Source organism: Amia ocellicauda, chromosome 17 (genome assembly GCF_036373705.1).
Source record: "Amia ocellicauda isolate fAmiCal2 chromosome 17, fAmiCal2.hap1, whole genome shotgun sequence".
Classification (NCBI taxonomy): domain Eukaryota; kingdom Metazoa; phylum Chordata; class Actinopteri; order Amiiformes; family Amiidae; genus Amia; species Amia ocellicauda.
Genome location: NC_089866.1, coordinates 28327538 through 28353760, shown reverse-complemented (window position 1 = coordinate 28353760; position 26223 = coordinate 28327538). Strand labels below are relative to the sequence as shown.

Below are 26223 nucleotides of genomic sequence, written 5' to 3'. Positions count from 1 at the left end.
AGGTTGACATTTTCAAGTTGTGCTACGAGAAAAATAAGTGACTGTGTGGCAGCACTACTGCTGTTCTGTTCCATCTGTTTGCTGTTTGGGGGGATATTACTTGGACCACAACAGGAGTGAGTGACCTGAAAAATCAGGCAAGGAAAAGGTGATAGCTCAAAGCTATAGTGGTGCCAATGTAATGTGGGTTGAAACTTGGGGGGGTCCGACAGATACAGAAATGTCCACTGCTATACTCACCATCTTAATCTAATTATGCAGCACACTGTATCAAAAATCTTCCAATGGTGGGGGTTTTCTTCTCCAATTTGTCTGGTTTTCATGCTTTCTTCTCACATTCCGCCAAACATATTCAAGTTCTGGATGCCATAGTGGGAAGGAGACTCCCAAGAGAGCAGCGACCCAGTGAAATTCCAATTTCAGAAAAGATGTTGCTGAGTGTTGATCCAGACTTGCTATTTGCGAAGCCAGAGGATTTACACTGGAAGACCGGGAACTTCTGTTCTTTCATTTTCTTTTCCATGACATAAAGCCACATATTGTTATGTTTTACAGCCAGCTCCAGAAAAAAAATAGACACAGTTTATGCAAAAAACATTACAACTGTCAACTGCATCTGGAAAGTGTAAGACTTAATTTTAATTCTAAACTGCTACCAATGCTAATCTGCTAGTCTGATGCCTTGGTTCCACTGGTTTAAGCGTCCGTCCCAGAGCTTTTTCTGCAAAAGCAGGCCATTGTGAAGTCCGTCCCTCTGATGGGAGGAGCAGCGACTGTGGGTTTGGTTTGTGTTTTAAAAACAGAGACAGAGAACAACACTATGAGCGATACAGCCTGACGTGGAGAGGACTTTTGTGTCTGTTTTATTCTTTCTGCTTTACATGATTGAAGACAGCGTAATAAATACACGTTTCTGTTAAGAGATAGTACGAAGAGCTAAACATGCATAGACAACATTATATTCAGACACGCATTACTGTAAGAATACGTTTCCATGTGCAACAATAATACTAAATAGCAAATATGTATTGTTATTATTATCGTCATCATTTGTGCTAGTAGATATGTATTTTAAATGGCACAGCGTGACTCCCTTAACTTATTACTCTTTGTGTAGATTTGTAACTGCAAACAACACTTTTTGCCAAATTATTTATAATTTACTTAACAGACGTCCTTAACCAGTGCAAGTTACAGTTGAAACAAAATACACACGTTTCACAATTATCCAAATCCAAGTTTTTAATGCACTCAGATATTAACTGTAAGCTGTCATTGTTTCTGTACGTGGATTTCACTCCATGCTGAAATTATATCTTCCGACAGACTGTATCTGATCTCTTCCCTGTCTGTCTACAAGTCAAGTGCACACCTCCGCTGCTGAAAGCGAATCATGTCCTCAGTGGGCGGGACGGACGCTTACGGACACGTCTAGCACCAGATTGTTTACCGTCCACAAAACACGGACGTGTCCGGAGGCGTCCAGATGCTTAGCCAGTGGAAACACCCGTTTAAGCATCCGCCAGTGGAAACGGGGCATGAGTCGTCCAGGCGCAGCGCTGATGATGCATGTGTGACATCATAATCATCAAAACAACGGAAAAGCTGGAAAGCTTTTGATAAGGTTCCACACCAGAGACTGATCCTCAAATTGGAAGCTGTAGGCATTCAGGGTAATGTAAGTAGATGGATTATGAACTGGTTGATGTACTTGAAACAGAGGGTGTCGATTAGAGGAGTTGCTTCTAACTGGAGTGAGGTTGTTAGTGAAGTTCCACAGGGATCAGTACTAAGGCCTTTGCTTTTTCTAATCTATATTAATGATCTGGACTCTGAGATAGTTAGCAAACTTGTCACATTTGCAGATGATACTAAAATAGGTGGCTCAGCAGATACAATCTCGGCAGCACAGGCTATTCAAAGGGACTTAGATAACATTCAGTTGTGGGCCTGTACAATGCGCTAGTTAGACCTCATCTGGAATACTGTGTACAGTTCTGGGCACCACACTTCAAGAAGGATATTGCTGCTCTAGAGGCAGTTCAGAGGAGAGCAACCAGACTTATTCCAGGTCTGAAGGGAATGTCCTACTCAGAGAGACTGAGGGAACTGAACCTTTTCACTCTGGAACAGAGGAAACTACGTGGGGACTTGATCCAAGTCTTCAAAATCCATGAAGGGCATCGACCATATCAAACCGGAGGAGCTTTTCCAGATCAGCAGGGGGACACGCACCCGGGGACACAAATGGGAATTGGGCTTCAAGGCATTCAAAATGGAAAACAGGAGACACTTCTTCACACAGAGAGTAGTCACAATCTGGAACAAACTCCCCAACAATGTGGTAGATGCTGAAAATGTGGGAATATTTAAAAATAGGCTGGATAGGATCCTTGGATCACTCAGTTATTAATGGACACCAAACGAGCACGATGGGTCGAATGGCCTCCTCTCATTTGTAAACTTTCTTATGTTCTTATGTTCAGGAGATCCTGGAGGGCTCTGCTTTTGCTGAGCTATCTATTGCCGGCTTGTTTCAGGAGTGTCTGTTTGGGACTGTCCAATGGTTGTAAACCCCACTCCACAACCCGCCGAGCGACCTAATGAGCGAACTGCCACGGGGGCATGATGAAGATGTTGGATTTATGCCCGGTGTGTGGGTCAAAGTAAGCAGATTTGTTAACAGAACCCTGGTGTATATTCTGAATGCTCTCATCAAACGATCCCTGAAAGAAGTCTGTCTGGGCTGTGAAGTGAATCACCCCAGCCAGTTGAGACACAGATGTCTATTTGAACCAGACACCTGCTATATCCATTTCTATTTCAATGTGTTTTACAGACGACTGAACAAACCGTGGCTGAAACCTGCGCTAATCAAGGTGTTGTCTTACTCCCACCTGCACGCCACCCCCGGGCAAGTCCAGAAAATCATAAATGAGATTTTGCTGGAGCTGAAAAAGGAGCCGTATACAGGGTTGGGGAGTAACAGAATACAAGTAGCAGCGTTACCTAATCAGATTTCAGAATTTTGATACTTGTATTCTGGTTACAGTTCCTCCTGTCAGACGAGTATTCTGATTACCGATACTTTTTAAAAAGAGTGAGAGATTACTGATTACTTCTAGTTCATTTACATGAAAGTGTACAAGTGTAAGGAAATTGCGCAAATCTGAAGGGACCCACGTGTAGTATTTTTGCAACATTGTTTTTATTTCTTTGTCTCTGGCTAAAGAGTGGCTGATTCGTCGCCATTGTACAACAGGCAGGCAGAATGGAAGTAACACACAGTTCTACCACATTGTGCCAACATAAATTAGGTTTCTACAACATTGTGGCAACATTGTGTGTTAACAGGGATTTAACTCATTGAAGTACAGGCAGTTGTTCACTTTCAAAGAAAGAAAATGGAACAAAGTGAAGAATGTGTCCACCACGGGTCAATAAACTTAAAATCTAAAAAAAAAAACATCTGGAGGTAAGATTTTATTTTTAAATGTGTGTATCCTTCATAGAATTATACTTGACATGTGAGTAGATAAAAATGATAATAAATACGATTTAATAATTACATATTTTTATGAAAGCATAATAAGCAAAATGGCAACACGGGCATAGTATAACCAAAAGCGTTATCAATAGTTTGCATTGGCAATAATACGTTATCCTATCCAAATTTAAGATAAATCCATGTAAATTACAAATAGTTCCTGTGCATCCTAGCTGGTTCTGTGATCTTAAGAATAAAATACTTAATATAATACCAAAATAACAACATACAACGTTTTAATAGTCTAAAACAAAATAAATCACATAAACTGAATAAACTCGTCCTAACCAGTGCCCTGCCATGTCGTGCTCTTTACAGTGTGCATTCAGGGGATCCTCACATGTCAAACCTTTAAACTTTTACAAACCGATAGATATCACTTAAAAAAAGGTAAGACATCAATAATGTGTTAATTGCAGAAAGAAGATGCATAACATTCATTGATACTTAAAAAATACCGCCTTAATTGCATTGATTTGTGTTTTTGGTGCCGGTTGATTTGAAACTTGTGACAGCGTTTCTCATGGATAGAAAAATGTAATGCTTTTAAATCCCCTTTGTGAATGAGATACACCTTTGACATTAAGCTTTAACGCATTATTGATATGTCTGATTTATGTGGGTTTGTAAAAATGTAAAGGGTATCAAAATGCAGTTTCACTTGTTCACTACAAAATGCAAAGTACAATATGCAAGAAAATTAAACAGATGCAAATCTTAATTACCATTTTAATTGTCTGTACTGTGGATATAAATAAACAATTTCAATACGTCATCCATATTAGAATGTGCAGTACATTTTGTTTCACTTCTTGAATTCAGCTGCTTTTGTTTTTTAATAAAGGGAAAAAAGTATTCCAAAAGTAATCTAAAAGTATTCTGATTATGTTACTGAGTAATGTATTGGATTAGGTTATAGATTATTTTCAAAACAAGGTAATCAGTATTCTGTAACGGAATACTTTTTAAAAGTAACCTACCCAATCCTGGCTGTATATAAGAGAGAAGCTTGCACAGCTGTTCACCGAAGTGGATGAGCCGAGTATAAAAACCACGGGCAAGCTAAAAGAGTATTTCTTCCATAAAGAAGTTAAAGCTGAGGACGGCTGTGAAGAATTCGACATCTACGCCACTGATTCAGACTCCCTGAACTGAGGGACTTTGAAGATGGGAAATGTTCTGGACAGCTTCTGCAACTGGCTCTGCCATCAACACTCTGCGGATAGCCTGAAAGCTCTATTACACATGTGCTTGACAAAAAAGTTGCCAACACGAGCCTTTTCTCTACAGATTTAACCGTCGATGAGGACCAACTTTCAAACCTGGAGAAGTTAATGGTCGCTGTAACAAAGACTGTGAGGTACGAACACTTGAGTGAGGCGCTCAAGGGGGCCAAGAATGATGTTTCATCAAGTCCGTTTCATCAACATCTGTATCACCTTTTACTGATCATGTTTAACAATCCGTTGTTTACTTTTAAAATAGTTCATATTGTTGTTTTATTTGTGTATGTAACCGATGTGTGTGCCTACAAGACTTTGGTCATTGTGTGTTGTGATCTGACAGAATGACGGGACTACAACCTGGCCAAGGTCGGTGGTTTGGGAGGTAAGAAGATATAGACTCACAATGGCAAATGGATCTAGTTGATATGTCAAATTTATCAAAACATAACAGCGGTTACAAATTTATATCGTTGTGTTATTTAAATATGCGTGGATCTGCGTTCTGAGCAATAAAACAGGTCTTGTGGTGACAAAAGCCTTTGAGGATATATTGGGACAGGGTCAGTGTCCTTAAAAACTGCAGATGGATAAAGGAAAAGAGTTTCTCAATTTCAGAATCTGTTGAAGAGACACAAAATACATAATTTCACCATCGGTAATGAGCTTAAGGCCTCTGTGGTGGAGAGGTTTAACCGCACCATAAAGACCAAAATGTGGAGGTATTTTACAGCGGTAAAATAGCGGTAATACAGTATTTTACAACTGAGGGTATCATACAAGCATTAAAATGAAACCTATAGATGTTGACAAGAGTAATTCATTTAAGGTCTATAAAAAATTATATGGACCTTTTATTAAGACAGAAGAAACTACTTATAAGTTCAATGTTGGAGATGTGGTGCACATTTCAAAGCAAAATCCTTTTGCATAAGGTTATGAACAAACATTTTCCAACTAATATTTTACAGTTGCTGAGCAGTTGGCTAGAGACCCTCCGGTGTACTGTTTAAAAGACTGTGACGGAGAGGATATAGAAGGAACATTTTACACGGCCGAGTTACAAAAAAATATTGTTGGTAAAGATAGAGTTTTCAGAGTTGAAAGATAATAGCTGAAAAAAACCAAAACTGGAAAAAATATGTGCTGGTTAAATGGAGAGGCCATCCTGAAATGTTCAATACTCGCGTCCCTACTCAAAAGGTTTGCGACATTCAAACATTATAACCATATGAATACATGTGTGGCGGGGGACATTACTTTCGATGCTCAAGATGGAACCAGGCGGTTTCTACGTGACTCTACCCAGTAACGTGTCTCTCAATATATATCCTAAAAATGAAATTTCCAGTTACACGGTGCAATTTGGAAAATCTATAGACCTAAGGGGCTCATGGGAAGTGGGTTTGGCTGAAATACAGTATCCTTACACTTGGTCTATTTTACAAGATAAGGATGCCACCTTCTCCATTTTTGATGATGTTAAAAATAATCAATGGGCATTCACAATACAAGGAGGTTATTATGACAGGGTGGATAAATTATTAGATGACATGAATAAGCAGTTCTCAGAAGGCAACCCCACCCTCAAGTTATTACAATCTATTACAATCCTATTAAAAACAGAGTGTACATGGTGTCAAAACTGGGTCTTAGCATTCAAACCAGCGGTAACCTGGGCCATATATTAGGGTTCTATTCTGACACAGGGAGCTTGTTCTCAGAATTGGTGGCCCCCTTCCCAGCCGACTTCAGGGGTGGCTTTTACACTCTTTACATCTATACGGATGTCATTGCCCACCAGAGGGTTGGGGATAGTTACATGCCTCTTTTGAGAAATGCACTTATTAAAGGTAAAAGCAATGACATGATGACAATTACTTATGACAAACCGCACTACGTACTGGTCTCAAAGACCCACTTAGGCAACATCACGATCAAAGTAAAATTGGATGAGTTTATCAACCTGCCATTCTGTTTCGGTAAAGTTATAGTCAAACTACATTTTCGATCCGTAAAACAGTGTGTACATTATTAAAATGGCTACGTTGAGGGGATATGTTGATCCTAGCACCTATGTGGATTATTACAAAATGCAAGCAGGGAATGGCTTGCCTGGTTTTGTAGGAGGCCCCACGATGTATGGGGCCAGTCTAGGCGGGCTCTTTCGTGGTCTCTTTAGAATGGCTGTACCCCTGCTCAAAGAGGCTTTGGTATAGCCAGATCCCACTTGAAATCAGCGGCTAAAAACATTGTTAGTAATGTGTTCACCAATGTTATGAACTGAGCAGCTAACCATGAGCATCAGGAGGGTTCGGGTCTCATGGTGATGGCGAGGAGCAGGGGTAAAAGCAGCAGGCGTCCGCCTGGGCGGTGAAGACCCCCGGCTAACAAGAAACGAAGACTCGCTCATTCTCCAACATACCGTAGAGACACTCAGAGAAGAAAGCAGCAGAAGGAAAAACCTGCAAAAAGAAAGTCTCAAAGAAAGACAAATAGAGCCTCAGGATACATCTTTTAAAAATGTATTTTGTCAAATCAGAACTGGATCTGTTTACAGTGCCATACACACAAATGAGTATAGATAAAAGCATCTATGGGGAGACATCGCCTCTTTCCGCTATTTCGGACACGGCCCCTCTGGAGTTTTTCATAGTGGGCAATGGTGAAGATTATATAGATTTGTAAGTTGTTGTTGTCGCCCTGGATAAGGGCATCTGCCAAGAAATAATAATAAAAAAATAATAATAATAGATTTGAATAACACTGTTATTTTAATCAACTGTAGAGTGGATGATGATGAGGGCGATGCTATGGAGAAGACGACCAATGTTGGGTCATCAATTACCCGGTGGCCACCATGTTTTCGCAGGTGGATGTGACCCTGGGGGATAGACTCATTAGTCAAAGCAGCAATACCTACCCCTATAGAGCCATGATGGAGTGTATCCTTAATTATAGTGAGGAGACCCTAAACAAGCAGTTCAGTCCCAGCCTGTTTTTCAAAGACACCCCGGAAGCCATGGACGCCAAGGATCCAGGAGGAAGCAATGAGGGCTTGCAAAAAAGAGCGACCTTTTCAACTGAAGGCTGGACCTTTGAGCTAATGGGGCTTATTCATGCAGACATATTTTTTCAATAAAAACTTATGCTCAACGGGGTAGACATTCAAATTAAAATGATCCGTAGCAAAAATGTTTTCTGTCTGATGACCCCCAATACTGAAAAATATAAACTGAACATATTATCGGCCTCGCTGTTTGTGAAAAAAGTGTCTGTCACACCGGTGGTTAAACTAGGACATACACAGGCGTTAATGACGGCTAACGCCAAGTACCCCATTTAAAGAGTCTATATGAAAGTCCATAGTATCCCCGCAGGGACGCGTGTGAAGAACCAAGATAATCTTTTTCTTGGTCAGCTCCCAAAACAGGTTATTATTGGCCTAGTGGATAATGATGCCTTTACCGGTGTTTACAACAAGAACACCTTTAACTTTAAACATTATAACGCTGAATTTATAGCATTGTACGTCCACGGAGTGCAGGTGCCATCCAAACCTTTTCAACCTGACTTTGAAAACGGCAACGCTGTTCGGGAATCATCACGCATCGAAAATGGACACAGGCTTCTTTATGGATCACCACATCAGTTTTACAATAAGCGGCCATCTCCTCTCTGAAATCAAAAACACCCCCCTTAACTGTATTATACCATTTAAAGAATTCTGATCTCTCATGAGACATCATAGTCTCAACCCCGTAATAAGAGGCTGGCAGGTAGAGCCCTCGATAATTTTGAGTGGCCTTCGTGTTGAAAAAATGACAGAACCAGCCTTTTTTCTGCGCCTCAAACCCTAGAGCTTTAGGCAAAGTGCTCAATTTCATGGGAAGGAAATTTAACGAGTCTATGTACCGTTGGTTGAAAGTGTCATTGGTGAAACACGTGTCTTGCTACCCTGCGCTATAATTTTAGGGGTCACCCCATTTTCCACCAGATACTTAATCAAAAGGTAAGAATCATAACCCTTACCATTGTGCACAATAAAAGTATAATTGCGGTATTTTGGACAGCGATACTTTATAAAGAAATTCCTGACACAACCCTCCCCGTGGGCCGACCACTCATGATCCAGCATATCTATATAGTGGATATAATTTGCCACATGAACCCCATTTTCCTGACGACATTCAAAATCAAAAAAGACATACAGTTTGTGCGGTGGCTCCTTTTTAACAGGCTGAATAAAACACTGGTGCTCGGCCTCCGGGGTTAAATCCACATTACAGAACCGACATATTGGTGCCATACATTTGTGGGGTTTACCCTCATGAAAACGGTACTGGATGCAACACTAGGGGCAATATTTTGTTTGCTCACAGTTTTCTCCCCCCCTCAATGTTAGCCCTCTGTATCTTATGCTCTGAAAAACAGAACTCCGAGAGACAAATCCTTAAACAATTTTTACAGAGGATGGTGGGTGCAAACCCTTTACAACACTGTGGATTGAAACAAACGTTACAGTAACCGTCACATCGGTGGTTAAGCTTATCATTGAACGCCTTATAACAGAAAGGACAAACATATGAACAACGCAAAAAAGCCGTCAAACTCTTTATTCTAAAGTAATGACTATCACTAAGGTAGAGAAACAGGATCTGTGCTTGGGGTTTCGGATGTGTCTGAAATTTCACAAACACCTCCTTTATCTCGCAACGGTACCACACCACAATTTTTGGTAAACTTGGTAATGTCTGAAAAGGCCACCATCTGTTGAGAGTTTAAGCCGACTTTGATGAAGCATTAAGGCAGGTGTAGTCAATAGGTGGCCCGTGGGGCAAATCCGAACCACCAGATGCTTTTGAATGGACCGCGGGAATAATTTTAATTAAGTTATTATCATGATTGATTTTTTTTAATGTATTGTTACAGAGGTTTATTGCACTCAGTGCTTGTTATTGTGTGGAACCTAGGAGCAGCCCTTCCTGGTTATTAGACAATAGGATGTGATGCATTAATATGGGTTGTCCTATAGAGCTAGTGTTCACGTTAATTAGTTGATCGCGCACAGATTCCTGGCTTGGGTGGCTCTGTACACGGTCTGGACTGGGGCAAGAGCGGCACTTTGTACTCATCAAGAACACAGGTGTTGGATTTGTTTTCCTGATTTCTATAAATCAACAGCTAAACTGCAGATCGTTTGACGTGTGGACATATTTCAACCTCGCCTCCAAAATATACAAGTGCATACACACGATCAGGGGGGGAGGGTCACGGTGCCATAGCTTGTATTCACCTAGAAACTCCTACATCAGCAGTGGAAATAGTTTATTTCTAATGATGAAGATGCATATTTCTAGCAGGTGCACATATAGAAAATGGTGCATCCTCACCCGTTACAATTACAGAACTCCACTGAAATAGATCTGTGATTGATAAGCACCAGAAACCACGTTTAGATTGCATGTATAATCTTGGTTGATATGTGATTTTTCCATGGTGATGTGAGTCCAAATCTGCCTGATTTCATGAAGTTTTTCGACTTTTGAAATGACTCAGAATCACGCATTTCAGGTCTCCAATTGTTCAAATCTTCTGGGGGAGGACCCCGAGACCCCCCGCCCTGAATTCCTCAATCATCTTTCCCCTCATTTTGCAACATTCATTTTGAACACTGTACAATGATAAAAGGGAAGTGGTAAAGACTTGAATCTAATAAAACACAAAATTCTTGAAAGTTTCTAGTAAGTTTATCTATATGCCGACAGTAATCTTTAACAAATTACAACAATTAAAAGTGGTCTGAAAGCGCTTTAATATTTATATTTACATCTATTTCAAAGTTGTATTTTTGTACTTTGTCAAATGAATGTACTAAATATAAGCAATGGAGTATATTACTAATTCACAGAATCGTGTGTGTGTGTTGGAAAGGGGCATTTGGAAGTGTGATTCCCCCCTACCCCCCCTCTGGAGTCTGGACCTTGACCAAGAAATGTGGACCCTGACACAAAATAATTGACTACCTCTGCATTAAGGCCTCTTGCAGAGCTTGGGATTCAGGCATATCAGATTAAAACAAAAATTAACTCCTGTTGACTGTCTGTAAACTAAGGTTACAGAGCTTAAAACAGATGTTATAGCCTTATTTACAAAACATGAACATAATTTGTGCTGCGACAATGAAATGAAGACTTGGCGAAAAATGTGTTTGAATCAAAATCGCTGATGCTGTTTCCTGCCATTGTAGATCTTCAGTAAGCCGCGGCCTTCACTTAAACTGAAAGGTGATTAGGAGGCTTCTGAGCTGTCCCCTTGCCCTCATATGAAAGTGCGGTGGGGTGTTTGTGAGTCTTTGTTCTGGGACAGACTCGTGGGCGCCATGGGACAAATTAACATAGCACCACCCCCACACCCCCACACCCAATAAACAATCTCTGCGGCAAAACCTGACACTTTTATTAAACCCTTTTGGCCATCAAAAAAAATTAAAACTTTTAAAATTAAATTAAACATCTAGCCCTATAGTCCCCTAACACTAAGACTATTTTACGCGTTTATAAGAGCTAGAAATTACCCTGGACAAAGAAAATGACTTTACATATCTAAAACAGACATCTATCTAACAGTTTTATTTCTGTTCACTGTTTTAGGGACCCTGTTTTAGTGTTTAAGTCTAAAGTTTGAACCCTAGGATGTTTAGCGCTTTAAAAACATTATTTTGGCGCCGGCTTTAACTAAGCCGTGGTCTTTTAAGAAACTATCTGTTCGGGATGCTTTGCCGGGGCTTTAAAATTACTTCTGGCTCCAGAACATGCGTTTCATAATAGCAAGATTTGTTTGGTATCAAATGAGTATCAAACTACTCAGAACGGTATTTATCACCGCAAAAGAGGTCTTTGGTCTTTTATTACATGTTTTATAAATTATATAGGTTAAAAATGTTTAGCATTATTTGATTTCACAGCTTGTGCAGATGGCGGTCTGCCCGCCTGAGTGAGCACTGAGTGAACTATTGCTTTTATTTTTAAACTCAGACTTATCATTTTGCATTTTGAGAGAGAGCTAAAATAAATTAAAAACATATTAACATCTTAAGTTTAACTCTTACTAGCTTTTAAGACTGTTAGAAAACAGTTACTAGAATGTATTTAACTATACAAAAAAATTAACACATTATAAGAGAGAGAGAGAGAGAGAGAGATTATATTTAACTGAGAGATGATGTTTAACTCTAATGAGCTTTAAACATGGTGGGGGGGGGGTGGGCTTGACACCATACAGACAACACAAGCTTTTTTATTTTATTTTTAATTGAACTTAGTCTTATTATTAAGCGACCTGCCTATCTTGAGATGTTTCCAGAGATTGAGAGAGAGAGAGAGAGACAAAGTGTCTAGGATAATCACACTATAAGGAGCGGGGCTTGAAACTTTTACTGTTCGGCCCTGGATCGCATCACATTCAATAGACATTGTTGATCTTATAAAGGAAACCATTACATGTATATGTGGGTGGTAGTGTGGTAGTCCAGGCTTGTGGGTTCAATCCCAGGTGTGGGCACTGCTGTTGTACCCGTGAGCAAGGTACTTTACCTAGATTGCTCCAGTAAATGCCCAACTGGATGAATGGGAAATGTAAAACATAATGTGATATCTTGAAACAATTGTTATTGAAAGATAATGATAGATTGTGAATGCAACCCCGGTTATCTCAAAAAGGAAGCACTGCCCAAGGATTGCAGGAGTCCTAGCGCCCGGAAAAATTGGAAGTTCTTGTACAGGCGTCACAAACAGGAAGTGGGAAGGGACCTGTTTGAGTTACAGGCACAGGGGCAGCTTTGATAGAGAGACTTTTTGTTTTTTCAGATAACCAGGGTTTTTCGCAACCTATCATTTTAAAATCCCACCACCTCCCCTGTCACCGCCTCTTCAGCAAAGGGAGTTATGACCACACGAGCTGAGCATAAAAGTTTGTTAAAGCAGAGCTTAGAAACCACTGTTGTGCAAGTGAAACAGTGGCAGCAATGGAAGCGCCTAAATACTCAGCAATCTTGTTTGCAATTGTGGTTTATAAATGTTGTAATGGTACAGTATCATGTGCAGCTGTCTGTAGTAAAATTATACATTACTGAAATATCTATTTATCTGTTTATTGAAATAAGACTGATGGGGCTGAGCCCCAACACTCTCAATACACCAGAATATTTAAGTATAGTACTACTCATTGTAGGCTGACATACAATAGCCAAACATTTTTTCCATAATATATAATAAATCAGTTGTATCCACTGAAAGACACTTATCCAGCTGCTACATATCAGCCACTGTGTACCCTCTCTCATCAACACTTCACAACAAACTCAAGGCACAGTATTAACTGACTTCCCAATCAGTAGCTGTTGGTCCTAGCTGATTGCTCTCTATTGTCACAATGTCAAGAAAAGGCCCTTAGCTAGTACCTTTGTCTGCAATATTGCTTATTAGCAACCTATACATCTGCTGGGGTGAAATACAAAATAAATAAATTCAGAATCCAAGTGGTACTTAACAGTTAGAAACCCACACCTACCTTAGACCCAGTTCACACTTGACATTTAGGCTAGCCTAGGACCTCATATGTGAACGCTTAAAAATGAAATAGTGGCCCTGGGTCTGGTGAAAAGTTAAACGCAACTTAATGGTGCCAAATTGTACTGTACTGTACTGAAATCCAGTTTCTCAGTAATGCAAAGGAAAATGCAGGCTACCAAAAAGCTTATACGACTTCACAAAACAAACACTTTCTCTAAATTGTTTGAATCCTCAAATGTACTGATGAATTTTGGTAGCGCCTTCTTAGAAAAATGTATAGGTTAATAATGACTTATGGGTATAATGAAAATAGTTCAAACTACTCTATGGTCAATGAAAACTGTAAAATTTTATATTCTACGAATATTTATTCTATGAATAAAGTATTTGAAGTCTGAACTTTACTGTAGTGGACAGCACTATGCAATTATCAGGTGTAAAATGCATTGTTTAAATTGTGAATGGGACCATGTCACTTTATGCACTAATCTGAATTTAAAACAACATGCATTTAACCAAATCTCATCTCCATTAAAAACAATGTATTTTAAAATGGGACCAGCTGTTTGCAATGCAATCCGATATGCAATTATAAGGAGTTGACTAGTACAATTCAAAATGTCAGCTTTAAGAGTTGATACAACCAATGCAGAAATTAAAGCACTGTTTACAATTTGAATGGAAGAATAAGTTCAAAAAGAAATGGATGGAAGTATTCAGAGCACTGCTGTCTATAAGGATATAAGTAAGTGGCTTCTTTTGATGAGTATCAATTGATTGCCTAACAAAGTTAAAAGGAAAATAAAAATGCTAACTCTGAGGAACTCTGAGAAAAACTACTGATCAGCAGACCAAAGATAAACCCACCACAGCTTGTGGATTGTGGATATATCAACCTCTAGCACCGGAAAATTGCACTGAAGAACAGACACTTTTGACATACTATATTTCATATATATATATATATATATATCAATCCATTCATTTTCTACACCACTTGTCCTGGTGAGGGTCATGGTGGCAGCATACTAAGCAGGGCAGACGAGACCTCCCTTTCCCCAGGAACAGATTCCAGACTCCTCCTGGGGGATTCCCAGTCGTTCCCAGGTCAGCCGGTAGATATAATCCCTCCAGCGTGCCCTGGGTTGGCCTCTGGGTCTCCGCCCAGTCGGATGTGCTCGCTAGAGCTGCACAGGCAGCCTCCCGGTGGGCATCCTTACCAGATGTCCATACCACCTCAACTGGCACTTCTTCTCAGAGAAGTAATGACTCTACTCCGAGGCTCTCCCGGATTACTGAGCTCCCCTCTCCCCTGGAGAGGGCAACCCACTATTTTCTGAGAGAGAACCGTGGCCACAGACTTCACACTCGGCGGCGAAACGCTCAAGTGCGTGTCGGAGATCACAGTCGATGGGGCAAGAAGCACAACATCATCTGCATACAGCAGCGATGACACCTCCAAGCCCCCAAACTGGATACTCTCCCTACCTTGGCTGCGCCTTGATACCCTGTCCATGAAAATCACAAACAGGAGTGGAGACAAGACGCACCCTTGGCGGAGTCCAACACCCACCTTGAACGTTTTCGACTTAACACTGAGAATACGGACACAGCTCTCGCTTTGGGAATTAAAGGGCTGGGTGGAACGCATAAGCGGCCCTGGCACCCCATATTCCCACAAGACATCCCGGGGATCATGGTCATATGCCTTCTCCAAGTCCACAAAACACATGTAGACTGGATTAGCATACTCCCATGCCCCCTCAAATATCTGTGAAAGGACAAAGAGCAGGTCCGTTGTTCCACGGCCCGGACGGAATCCACATTGTTCCTCCTGAATCTGAGGTTCAACTATCTCCTCTCCAGCACTCTGGCATAGGTTTACCAGGGAGGCTGAGGAGTGTGATCCCTCTGTAGTTGGAATACACCCTCTGGTCCCCTTTCTTGAAGATGGGGACCACCCCCCTAGTTTGCCAATCCAAAGGAACTGTACCTGCCTTCCACGCAACATTGAAAAGGTGCGTTAGCCATGCCACCCCAACACTGTCCAGCGCTTTCAACATCTCCGGACAAATCTCGTCTACCACTGCAGCTTTACCACCGCGGAGGCCCTCGACCGCCACAGCAACCTCAGCTACAGTGATAGACTGATCTCGCCGGAGCTATCCAGCACTGCCTCCTGCAAGGAGGGCGTGTCCACCAGGTTGAGGAGTTCCTCAAAGTGTTCCTTCCACCTCTCAACGATCTCGCCAGTAGTGGACAGTGTTTCCCCACCCTTGCTGAGAATAGCTTGGGCGCAGTCCTGCTGTCTCCTCCTAAGGTGCCGAATGGTTTGCCAGAACAACTTTGAAGCCATCCAATAGTCATTTTCCATGGCCTCTCCAAACTCCTCCCATAACTGAGCTTTCACTTTGGTGACCTCTACTGCTGCAGCCCTCTTGGCCAGCCATTAACTCTCAATTGACTCTGGAGACCTATATGCGAGCATCGCTCGGAAGGCCTCCTTCTTTGACTTCCCTCACCGCTGGTGTCCACCAGCGTGTCCTAGGGTTGCTACCTTGACAGGCACCAACCACTTTAATGCCACAGCTTGAACAAGGTCCATTCATACTCAATGTCCTTGACCTCACTCGGGATACAGGAGAAATTTGTCCGGAGGTGGGAGTTGAAATACGTCACTGCTCGTTTGCGTCACCCGGGTCTATTCAGCCGGCGTCCCGTTCGTTGGATCCAACTCACCACCAAGTGGTGATCAGTTGTCAACTCTGCCCCTCTCTTCACCCGAGTGTCCAAAACATACGGCCTTAGGTCCGATGATACAACTATAAAATCAATTATTGACCTTCGGTCCAAGGTGCTCTGGTACCATGTACACTTATTAGCATCCTGAGTACATTATTAACAACTCATCCTGGTGAGTTGTTATTGGACAACATATATATATATATATATATATATATATATATATATATATATATATATATACATACAGTTAGGTCCATAAAAAATTGCACAGTGACACAATTGTCATCATTTTGTCTCTGTACGCCACCACAATGGATTTGATAGGAAACAATCAAGATGTGCTTTAAGTGTAGACTAGGGCTGGGCGATATGACTTAAAAATAATATCTCGATATTTGTATAAGTTTGTGCGATATACGATCTATATCTCAATATTTCTTGTTTTTTATCCAATCAAGCCACAAAATAAGACGAAAGACATTCAAACTACGAGTATTTCGTTAATCCTTCAATAAGCAAAACTAACAAATACTACATGCAGGCTGTCATGGTAAATATATGCAGAACGCAACACATTACAGGGCAAGTGTTGTGTGATTACTATTACGTGTGTTATATTGTTATAGGAGATATATATATATATATATATATATATATATATATATATATATATATATACATACAGTGGGGGAAAAAAGTATTTGATCCCCTGCTGATTTTGTATGTTTGCACACTGACAAAGAAATGATCAGTCTATGATTTTAATGGTAGGTGTATTTTAACAGTGAGAGACAGAATAACAACAAAAAAATACAGAAAAATGCATTTCAAAAAAGTTATAAATTGATTTGCATGTTAATGAGGGAAATAAGTATTTGACCCCTTCAACTTAGTACTTGGTGGCAAAACCCTTGCTGGCAATCAAAGAGGTCAGACGTCTCTTGTAGTTGGCCACCAGGTTTGCACACATCTCAGGAGGGATTTTGTCCCACTCCTCTTTGCAGATCCTCTCCAAGTCATTAAGGTTTCAAGGCTGACGTTTGACAACTCGAACCTTCAGCTCCCTCCACAGATTTTCTATGGGATTAAGGTCTGGAGACTGGCTAGGCCACTCCAGGACCTTAATGTGCTTCTTCTTGAGCCACTCCTTTGTTGCCTTGGCTGTGTGTTTTGGGTCATTGTCATACTGGATTATCCATCCATGACCCATTTTCAATGCCCTGGCTGAGGGAAGGAGGTTCTCACCCAAGATTTGACGGTACATGGCCCCGTCCATCGTACCTTTGATGTGGTGCAGTTGTCCTGTCCCCTTAGCAGAAAAACAACCCCAAAGCATAATGTTTCCACCTCCATGTTTGACGGTGGGGATGGTGTTCTTGGGGTCATTCCTCCTCCTCCAAACACAGCGAGTTGAGTTGATGCCAAAGAGCTCGATTTTGGTCTCATCTGACCACAACACTTTCACCCAGTTCTCCTCTGAACCATTCAGATGTTGGCAAACTTCAGACAGGCCTGTACATGTGCTTTCTTGAGCAGGGGGACCTTGCGGGCGCTGCAGGATTTCAGTCCTTCACAGCGTAGTGTGTTACCAATTGTTTTCTTGGTGACTATGGTCCCAGCTGCCATGGTGGAGAGTTTGGAATCTGATTGATTGATTGCTTCTGTGGACAGGTGTCTTTTATACAGGTAATGAGCTGAGATTAGGAGCACTCCCTTTAAGAGAGTGCTCCTAATCTCAGCTTGTTACCTGTATAAAAGACACCTGGGAGCCAGAAATCTTGCTGATTGATAGGGGATCAAATACTTATTTCACTCATTAACATGCAAATCAACTTATAACTTTTTTGAAATGTGTTTTTCTGGATTTTTTTGTTGTTATTCTGTCTCTCACTGTTAAAATACACCTACCATTAAAATTATAGACTGATCATTTCTTTGTCAGTGGGCAAACGTACAAAATCAGCAGGGGATCAAATACTTTTTTCCCTCACTGTATATATATATATATATATATATATATATATATATATATATACACATAGACACATAAATATATACAGTGCCTTGCAAAAGTATTCACCCCCCTTGGCATTTTTCCTATTTTGTTGCATTACAACCTGTAATTTAAATGGATTTTTATTTGGATTTCATGTAATGGACATATACAAAATAACCCAAATTGCTGAAGTGAAATGAAAAAAATTACTTTTAAAAGAAATTCTAAAAAATGTAAAATGAAAAAAAAAGTGGTCCATGCATATGTATTCACCCCCTTTGTTATGAAGCCCCTATATAAGATCTGGTGCAACCAATTACCTTCAGTAGTCACATAATTAGTTAAATAAAGTCCAACTGTGTGCAATCTAAGTGTCACATGATTTGTCACATGATCTCAGTATATATACACCTGTTCTGAAAGGCCTCAGAGTCTGCAGCACCACTGAGCAAGGGGCACCACCAAGTAAGTGGCACCATGAAGACCAAGGAGCTCTCCAAACAGGTCAGAGACAAAGTTGTGGAGAAGTACAGATCAGGGTTGGGTTATAAATAAATATCCGAAACCTTGAACATCCCACGGAGCACCATTAAATCCATTATTAAAAAATGGAAGGAATATGGCATCACAACAAACCTGCCAAGGGAGGGTGTGGAAGAACAATCATCTTCAATCAGGTTGGATGTTAGTTGCAATGCCTTTAATACACGCAGCATGGAGAGGAACAGTGAATCAAGAAGATCGCTCTGCCTTCATTTTAAAAGTCAGAGGCTTTTATACACAAAAAACAAAGATCTGGTTACAATCACAAAGTCATTACTATATTATTTTAGAGAGTTAGCTAAGCAGAATATATATATCATTATAGGACAGAGTTCATAGGTCAACACATGGATTAGGGAGCCGGCACTTCAATCATACTGTTTGACATTGTCTCCAAGATTCTCATCGTAAATAACAAACCGAAATCAAGCTTCCTTCTGGCCTGTCCTTCTGGCTTGACCTTATCTTTCTTAAGTATACAAAAGAGTAAAACAGGTATGAGAGAGAATTTCTAACTTTCCTTCCACAAAGGCCACCCACCATGGATCAGGCATGGAGGGCATTAATCAGAGAGGCAACAAAGAGACCAAAGATAACCCTAGAGGAGCTGCAAAGCTCCACAGCAGAGATTGGAGTATCTGTCCATAGGACCACTTTAAGCCGTACACTCCACAGAGCTGGGCTTTATGTAAGAGAGGCCAGAAAAAAAAACATTGCTTAAAGAAAAAAATAAGCAAACACGTTTGCTGTTTGCCAAAAGGCATGTGGGAGACTCCCCAGAAATATGGAAGAAGGTACTCTTGTCAGATGAGACTAAAATTTAGCTTTTTGGCCATCAAGGAAAACGCTATGTCTGGTGCAAAGCCAACACCTCTCATCACCCAGAGAACACCATCCCCACAGTGAAGCATGGTGGTGGTAGCATCATGCTGTGGAGATGTTTTTCATCGGCAGGGACTGGGAAACTGATCAGAAGTGAAGGAATGTTGGATGGCACTAAATACAGGGAAATTCTTGAGGGAAACCTGTTTCAGTCTTCCAGAGATTTGAAACTGGGACTGAGGTTCACCTTCCAGCAGGACAATGACCCTACGCATACTGCTAAAATAACACTTGAGTGGTTTAAGGGGAAACATTTAAATGTCTTGGAATGGCCTAGTCAAAGCCCAGACCTCAATCCAATTGAGAATCTGTGGTATGACTTAAAGATTGCTGTACACCAGCGGAACCCATCCAACTTGAAGGAGCTGGAGCAGAATGCCCTTAAGTATAGTGTGGAAGCATATCAAGCAGAGAGAAGCTTGATTTGGATGGTTTTGCAATATCTTCATTCTGTAAAGTTAGATGTGCTCAACTGCATTACATATGCTTACAAATGCAATTTTACAACATTTCATGTTGTTTCAGGTCAGAACTGACTTGGTTTCAAGAGTTTGATGAATTGTAATGTATACTTGCAAATACACATGTAAACTCTTCACCTATGATAGAGAATGACCTTATGTATGGTGTGGAAGCATATCAAGCGATGAATGGGCAACAATCCTAGTTGCTAGATGTGCCAAGTTATAGAGATGTACTCCAAGAGACATGCAGCTGTAATTGCTGCATAAGGTGGCTCTACAAAGTACTGACTTTGGGAGCAGTGAATAGCTATGTACTCTCAAGTTTTCTGTTTTTTTGTCTTATTTCTTGTTTGTTTCACAATTAAAAATATATTGTATCTTCAAAGTGGTAGACATGTATAAATCAAATTACACAAACCCCCACAAAATCCATTTTAATTCCTGGTTGTAAGGCAACAAAATAGGAGAAATGCAAAGGGGAGTGAATACTTTAGCAAAGCACTGTACATACACATATATACACACTTACAGATGGGTGACAAATGGAGAAACCAATGTAAAGTGACTCAGTAAGGTGTTGGGCCACCATGAGCTGCCAGAACAGCTTCAATGCGCCTTGGCATAGATTCTATGAGTCTCTGGAACTCTACTGGAGGGATGGAACACCATTCTTCCAAAAGATATTCGCTCATTTGGTGTTTTGATGATGGTGGTGGAGAATGCTGTCTAACACGTTGATCCAAAATCTCCCATAGGTGTTCAATTAGGTTGAGATCTGGTGACTGCGAAGGCCATAGTATATGATTCACATCATTTTCATAATCATCAAACCATTCAGTGAGCCCTCGTGCCCTGTGGATGGGGGCATTGGCATCCTGGAAGAGACCACTCCCATCAGGATAGAAATGTTTAACCATAGGATAAAGGTGATCACTCAGAATAACTTTATAATGATTAGCAGTGACCCTTCCCTCTAAGGGGACAACTGGAGCCAAACCATGCCAGGAAAATGCCCCCAGAGCATAACAGAGCCTCCGGACCCCCTCATTGCAGGGGTCAAGCAGTCAGGCCTGTACCGTTCTCTTGGTGTACGCCACACAGGCACACCCACTTGTCAAGAACACTAGCTGGTTGAGCAGTCTTTGTAACTGAAGATCCTGCCATTCGTGCCTCAATAAAAATTCAAAGTCAATTTCCTCTTGCCATCTTTGAGGTCAGCTGGGCCTGCTCAGCATTTTTACACATGCAACCTAGCATGATAGGATGTTAATTGCTTAATTGTATCATGCAGTACACCTGCATTCTGTAGTCTGTATTGTTTTTTATTGTAATGTAGACATCCTACTAAATATTCTTAGCTTTTGGGTGAAATCTATAACAACACTTTTACATTTGTAGAAGTGAAGATACAATTTGAAATGGGTAATTCATTTCCCTATTGAACCATGCTGCTAAACTGGTTACATGTTTTTATTTAATGATATTAGAAAGTATCAGCTGCAAAGTTTAGAGTACTTTTAAAGACAATATAGAAGTGATTAGGTGAATATTAATAAGCTGTGATCCATAGCATACACCTGTAAGCATACCTAGGCTGGGATGAAATCAAAACTGTGACCCACCTGTTAATAGAAAACTACAGAACTGTACTCAATCCAGTCATCATTTTTATTAAGATGCCACTGTTTTCATTCCCGGCATGCATTTTTAGTTTAGGTCTCCTTTTCATCTACAGATGGGAATGCACTTAGGCCTCCTAAAACCTCAGCTGTGAATGGGGTCAGAAAAAAAGCAGGACTAGGCAGACAAGGCTGGCCTAGTAAGTGTGAATGGAATCTTAGACTCAGACTCCCCTAATTCACATACAGTGAGGGAAAAAAGTATTTGATCCCCTGCTGATTTTTTACGTTTGCCCACTGACAAAGAAATGATCAGTCTATAATTTTAATGGTAGGTGTATTTTAACAGTGAGAGACAGAATAACAAAAAAAAAATCCAGATTAACGCATTTCAAAAAAGTTATAAATTGATTTGCATGTTAATGAGTGAAATAAGTATTTGATCCCCTATCAATCAGCAAGATTTCTCTCTTAAAGGGAGTTCTCCTAATCTCAGTTCGTTACCTGTATAAAAGACACTTGTCCACAGAAGCAATCAATCAATCAGATTCCAAACTCTCCACCATGGCCAAGACCAAAGAGCTGTCCAAGGATGTCAGGGACAAGATTGTAGACCTACACAAGGCTGGAATGGGCTACAAGACCATCGCCAAGCAGCTTGGTGAGAAGGTGAAAACAGTTGGTGCGATTATTCGCAAATGGAAGAAACACAAAATAACTGTCAGTCTCCCTCGGTCTGGGGCTCCATGCAAGATCTCACCTCGTGGAGTTTCAATGATCATGAGAACAGTGAGGAATCAGCCCAGAACTACACGGGAAGATCTTGTTAATGATCTCAAGGCAGCTGGGACCATAGTCACCAAGAAAACAATTGGTAACACACTACGCCATGAAGGACTGAAATCCTGCAGCGCCCGCAAGGTCCCCCTGCTCAAGAAAGCACATGTACAGGCCCGTCTGAAGTTTGCCAATGAACATCTGAATGATTCAGAGAACTGGGTGAAAGTGTTGTGGTCCGATGAGACCAAAATCGAGCTATTTGGCATCAACTCAACTCGCCGTGTTTGGAGGAGGAGGAATGACCCCAAGAACACCATCCCCACCGTCAAACATGGAGGTGGAAACATTATGCTTTGGAGGTGTTTTTCTGCTAAGGGGACAGGACAACTGCACCGCATCAAAGGGACGATGGACGGGGCCATGTACCGTCAAATCTTGGGTGAGAACCTCCTTCCCTCAGCCAGGGAAATGGGTCATGGATGGGTATTCCAGCATGATAATGACCCAAAACACACAGCCAAGGCAACAAAGGAGTGGCTCAAGAAGAAGCACATTAAGGTCCTGGAGTGGCCTAGCCAGTCTCCAGACCTTAATCCCATAGAAAATCTGTGGAGGGAGCTGAAGGTTCGAGTTGCCAAACATCAGCCTCGATGAGGATCTGCAAAGAGGAGAGGGACAAAATCCCTCCTGAGATGTGTGCAAACCTGGTGTCCAACTACAAGAAACATCTGACCTCTGTGATTGCCAACAAGGGTTTTTGCCACCAAGTACTAAGTCGAAGGGGTCAAATACTTATTTCCCTCATTAACATGCAAATCAATTTGTAACTTTTTTGGAATGCGTTTTTCTGGATTTTTTTGTTGTTATTCTGTCTCTCACTGTTAAAATACACCTACCATTAAAATTATAGACTGATCATTTCTTTGTCAGTGGGCAAACGTACAAAATCAGCAGGGGATCAAATACTTTTTTCCCTCACTGTACATAGAACATATACACACACATTCCCAAAAGTTTAAAGATTAAAGGCTTATCATGTTAATTTAACTGCCAACACTGTTCCCAGGTGATAAATTGATTTACTTTATTTTGATTGAATTGAGTGAAATGTGAATATGAGGAAATTCTTTATTCTGTTGTTGTTTCAGTGACCAGCTTATTGTTTTTTTTCTAATTAATCCATGTATGATGGATGTCACATTTATTGTTTTCCCCTTCTCTACTCTTCTTTCAGACATGATGATGTCATTGGGAAGATTTCTTTGAGTAAAGACACCATTGCAGCCCCATCCAAAGGTACTTTTAATTTTGGCCACAATGTTGACTGTTGACTTGCATTAGTATGTATATGGTCTTTAAGGTAGCCACTGCTCAAAATCATATGCAGGAAGAACGAAGACCAAAGCTAACCAGATCATGTTGTGGCAACACTGTAATAGTGAACACAGAACAATATAATTGTAGAAACATAAACTTGTAAATGCCAAAACATTGTTAAAACATTTTACATGACTTATTTACTCTACATTCCAAACAAATATTGACAAATAACAAAATGTAGAGTATATAAAGATTTTTTTATATGAAATGAAAAACATTTAAGAAAATATACTGCATTGATACATGCAAAATAAGAGGATTGTGGTTGATATGTATGTAAATACCAGAAATGGCAATGTAATTGGGTAACAATCACACAGCTTTCATGACACCATGTGGTCAGGGTAAAATGCTGTGCAGTGTGTTTCTTGCCTATTTTCCAAATAGACTAAGGATTCAGGTTGATTATTGTCTCCATATATATTAATACATGCAATGCAATGGGTATAGCTACCTATGATTTATGAAGTAAAAAAGAAACTCTAAAAGACATGGTAGTACAATGCAGTATATACATATAATTTTCAGGGGCGTATAGATTGGGAGGGAAACTGGGATTGTCTTATCGAATCATATGTTATTGGTTTAAGGTAAGACAGAAAAGTTCTGACTGGGTTAATCATTTTCTAAAGCCAACATCACTTTCCTATCATAGCGGGAGATCAACCTACCCTTTGTTTCAGTGGTATTTTTGTCTTTATGCAAGCCAGCAAACAAGGACTGCACCCAGATATTTTGTTGATGCAGGCCTCATTTGCAATCTGTAAACAAGGACTGCACCAAGCAGTTGTTTTTATGCAAGTTATTTAGGTAAGTTCAGACAAAATGTCTACAACATTTTACTGATGTCATACTTGTCAAAAACAAAATACAACCAAACTACAACATCAAGAAACATTACATGTTAGCTGGGACAATCCTTAATGCCATTCATCCATCGTTCATAATTATCAGCTGGTTAACCATGCATTGGTTAGTTTTGAAGCTTTTAGGAAAAAGGAGATAGGCATAGTTAGTTGCTTATCTAGATTTAGTTATAGAACATAAGAACATAAAGTTTACAATTGAGAGGAGGCCATTCAACCCATCGTGATCATTTGGTGTCCATTAGCGATCCAAGGATCCTATTCAGTCTATTATTAAATGTTTCCACATTTTCAGCTTCAACCACAACTCCGGGGAGTTTGTTCCAGATTGTGACAACTCTCTGTGTGAAGAAGTGTCTCCTGTTTTCTGTCTTGAATGCCTTAAAGCCCAATTTGTGTCACCGGGTCCGTGTGTCCCTGTAGATCTGGAAAAGCTCCTCTGGTCAATGCCATTCTTGATTTTGAAGACTTGAATCAAGTCCCCACATAGTCTTCTCTGTTCCAGAGTGAAAAGGTTCAGTTCCCTCAGTCTCTCAGTAGGACATTCCCTTCAAACCTGCAATAAGTCTGGTTGCTCTCCTGCAATAAGTCTCTGGTTGTCTCTAGAGTAGCGAAATCTTTCATGAAATGTTTTGCCCAGAACTGTACACAGTATTCCAGATGAGCTCTAACAAGTGCATTGTACAGTCTTAACAGTACTGCCCTTGTTCTAAATTCTACACTTTTGACAATATACCCTAGCATTTTGGATGGGGAAAGTGAAGAGTCCACATGAACTCCTAGGTCTTTTTCATGCATTACTTCTAGTTATATTCCTCCCAAAGTGTAATTATAGTGGACATTTTTATAACCTGCATGTAATACCTTTCACTTGAATGTCCACATTGAATGTGTCAGCCCACAACTGAATATTATCTAAGTCCCTTTGAATAATAATGTGCTGCTGAGATCTGCAGAGCCACCTATTTTAGTATCATCTGCAAATTTGGCAAGTTTGCTAACTATCCCAGAGTCCAGATAATTAATATAGATTAGAAAAACCACAGGCCCGAATACTGATCCCTGAGGAACTAAAAACCTCACTCCAGTTAGAAATAACTCCTCTTATCAACACCCCCTGTTTCCTATATATCAACCAGTTCATAATCAGGGCAGTAGTGTGGAGTAGTAGTAAGTTCTGGACTCTGGAGCACAGCGTGTATAAATGTATAAATGGGTACAGGTGTACAAATAATGTGATATATTGTAAGAATTGTAAGTCACCCTGGATAAGGGTGTCTGCCAAGAAATCAAGTAATAGTCATAAATAAATAATAACCAGTTCATAATCCATCTACTTGCATTAACCGGAATTTCCAATTTCAGGATCAGTCTTTGGTAAGGAACCTTATCAAAAGCTTTCTGAAAATTCAAAGTACATCATATCATATGCTTTCACGTGATCTACAGCTGCAGTTGCATGTTAAAAAAACTCTAATAAATTAGTAAGACATGGGGCTGGATTAAATCAAAAATGTTCCCCACCTGCTAATAGAAAACTGTAACGTCCTCAGGGACTCGGGGAATAGATCCAATTGCAAAACATATAACACTAAGGCAAACAAT

At 40.4% G+C, this 26223-nt stretch overlaps 1 protein-coding gene across 1 annotated transcript in view; it reads left to right on the top strand.

Annotated features, from left to right (window-relative positions):
• Window positions 1–26223, top strand: part of rasal1a (RAS protein activator like 1a (GAP1 like)) — a 176523-nt gene that overhangs the window by 21469 nt on the left and 128831 nt on the right. Inside the window, exon 4 of the mRNA XM_066689532.1 lies at window positions 23607–23668. Within this exon, the coding sequence (XP_066545629.1) occupies window positions 23607–23668 (62 nt within the window). The remainder of the gene's footprint in view (window positions 1–23606; window positions 23669–26223) is intronic.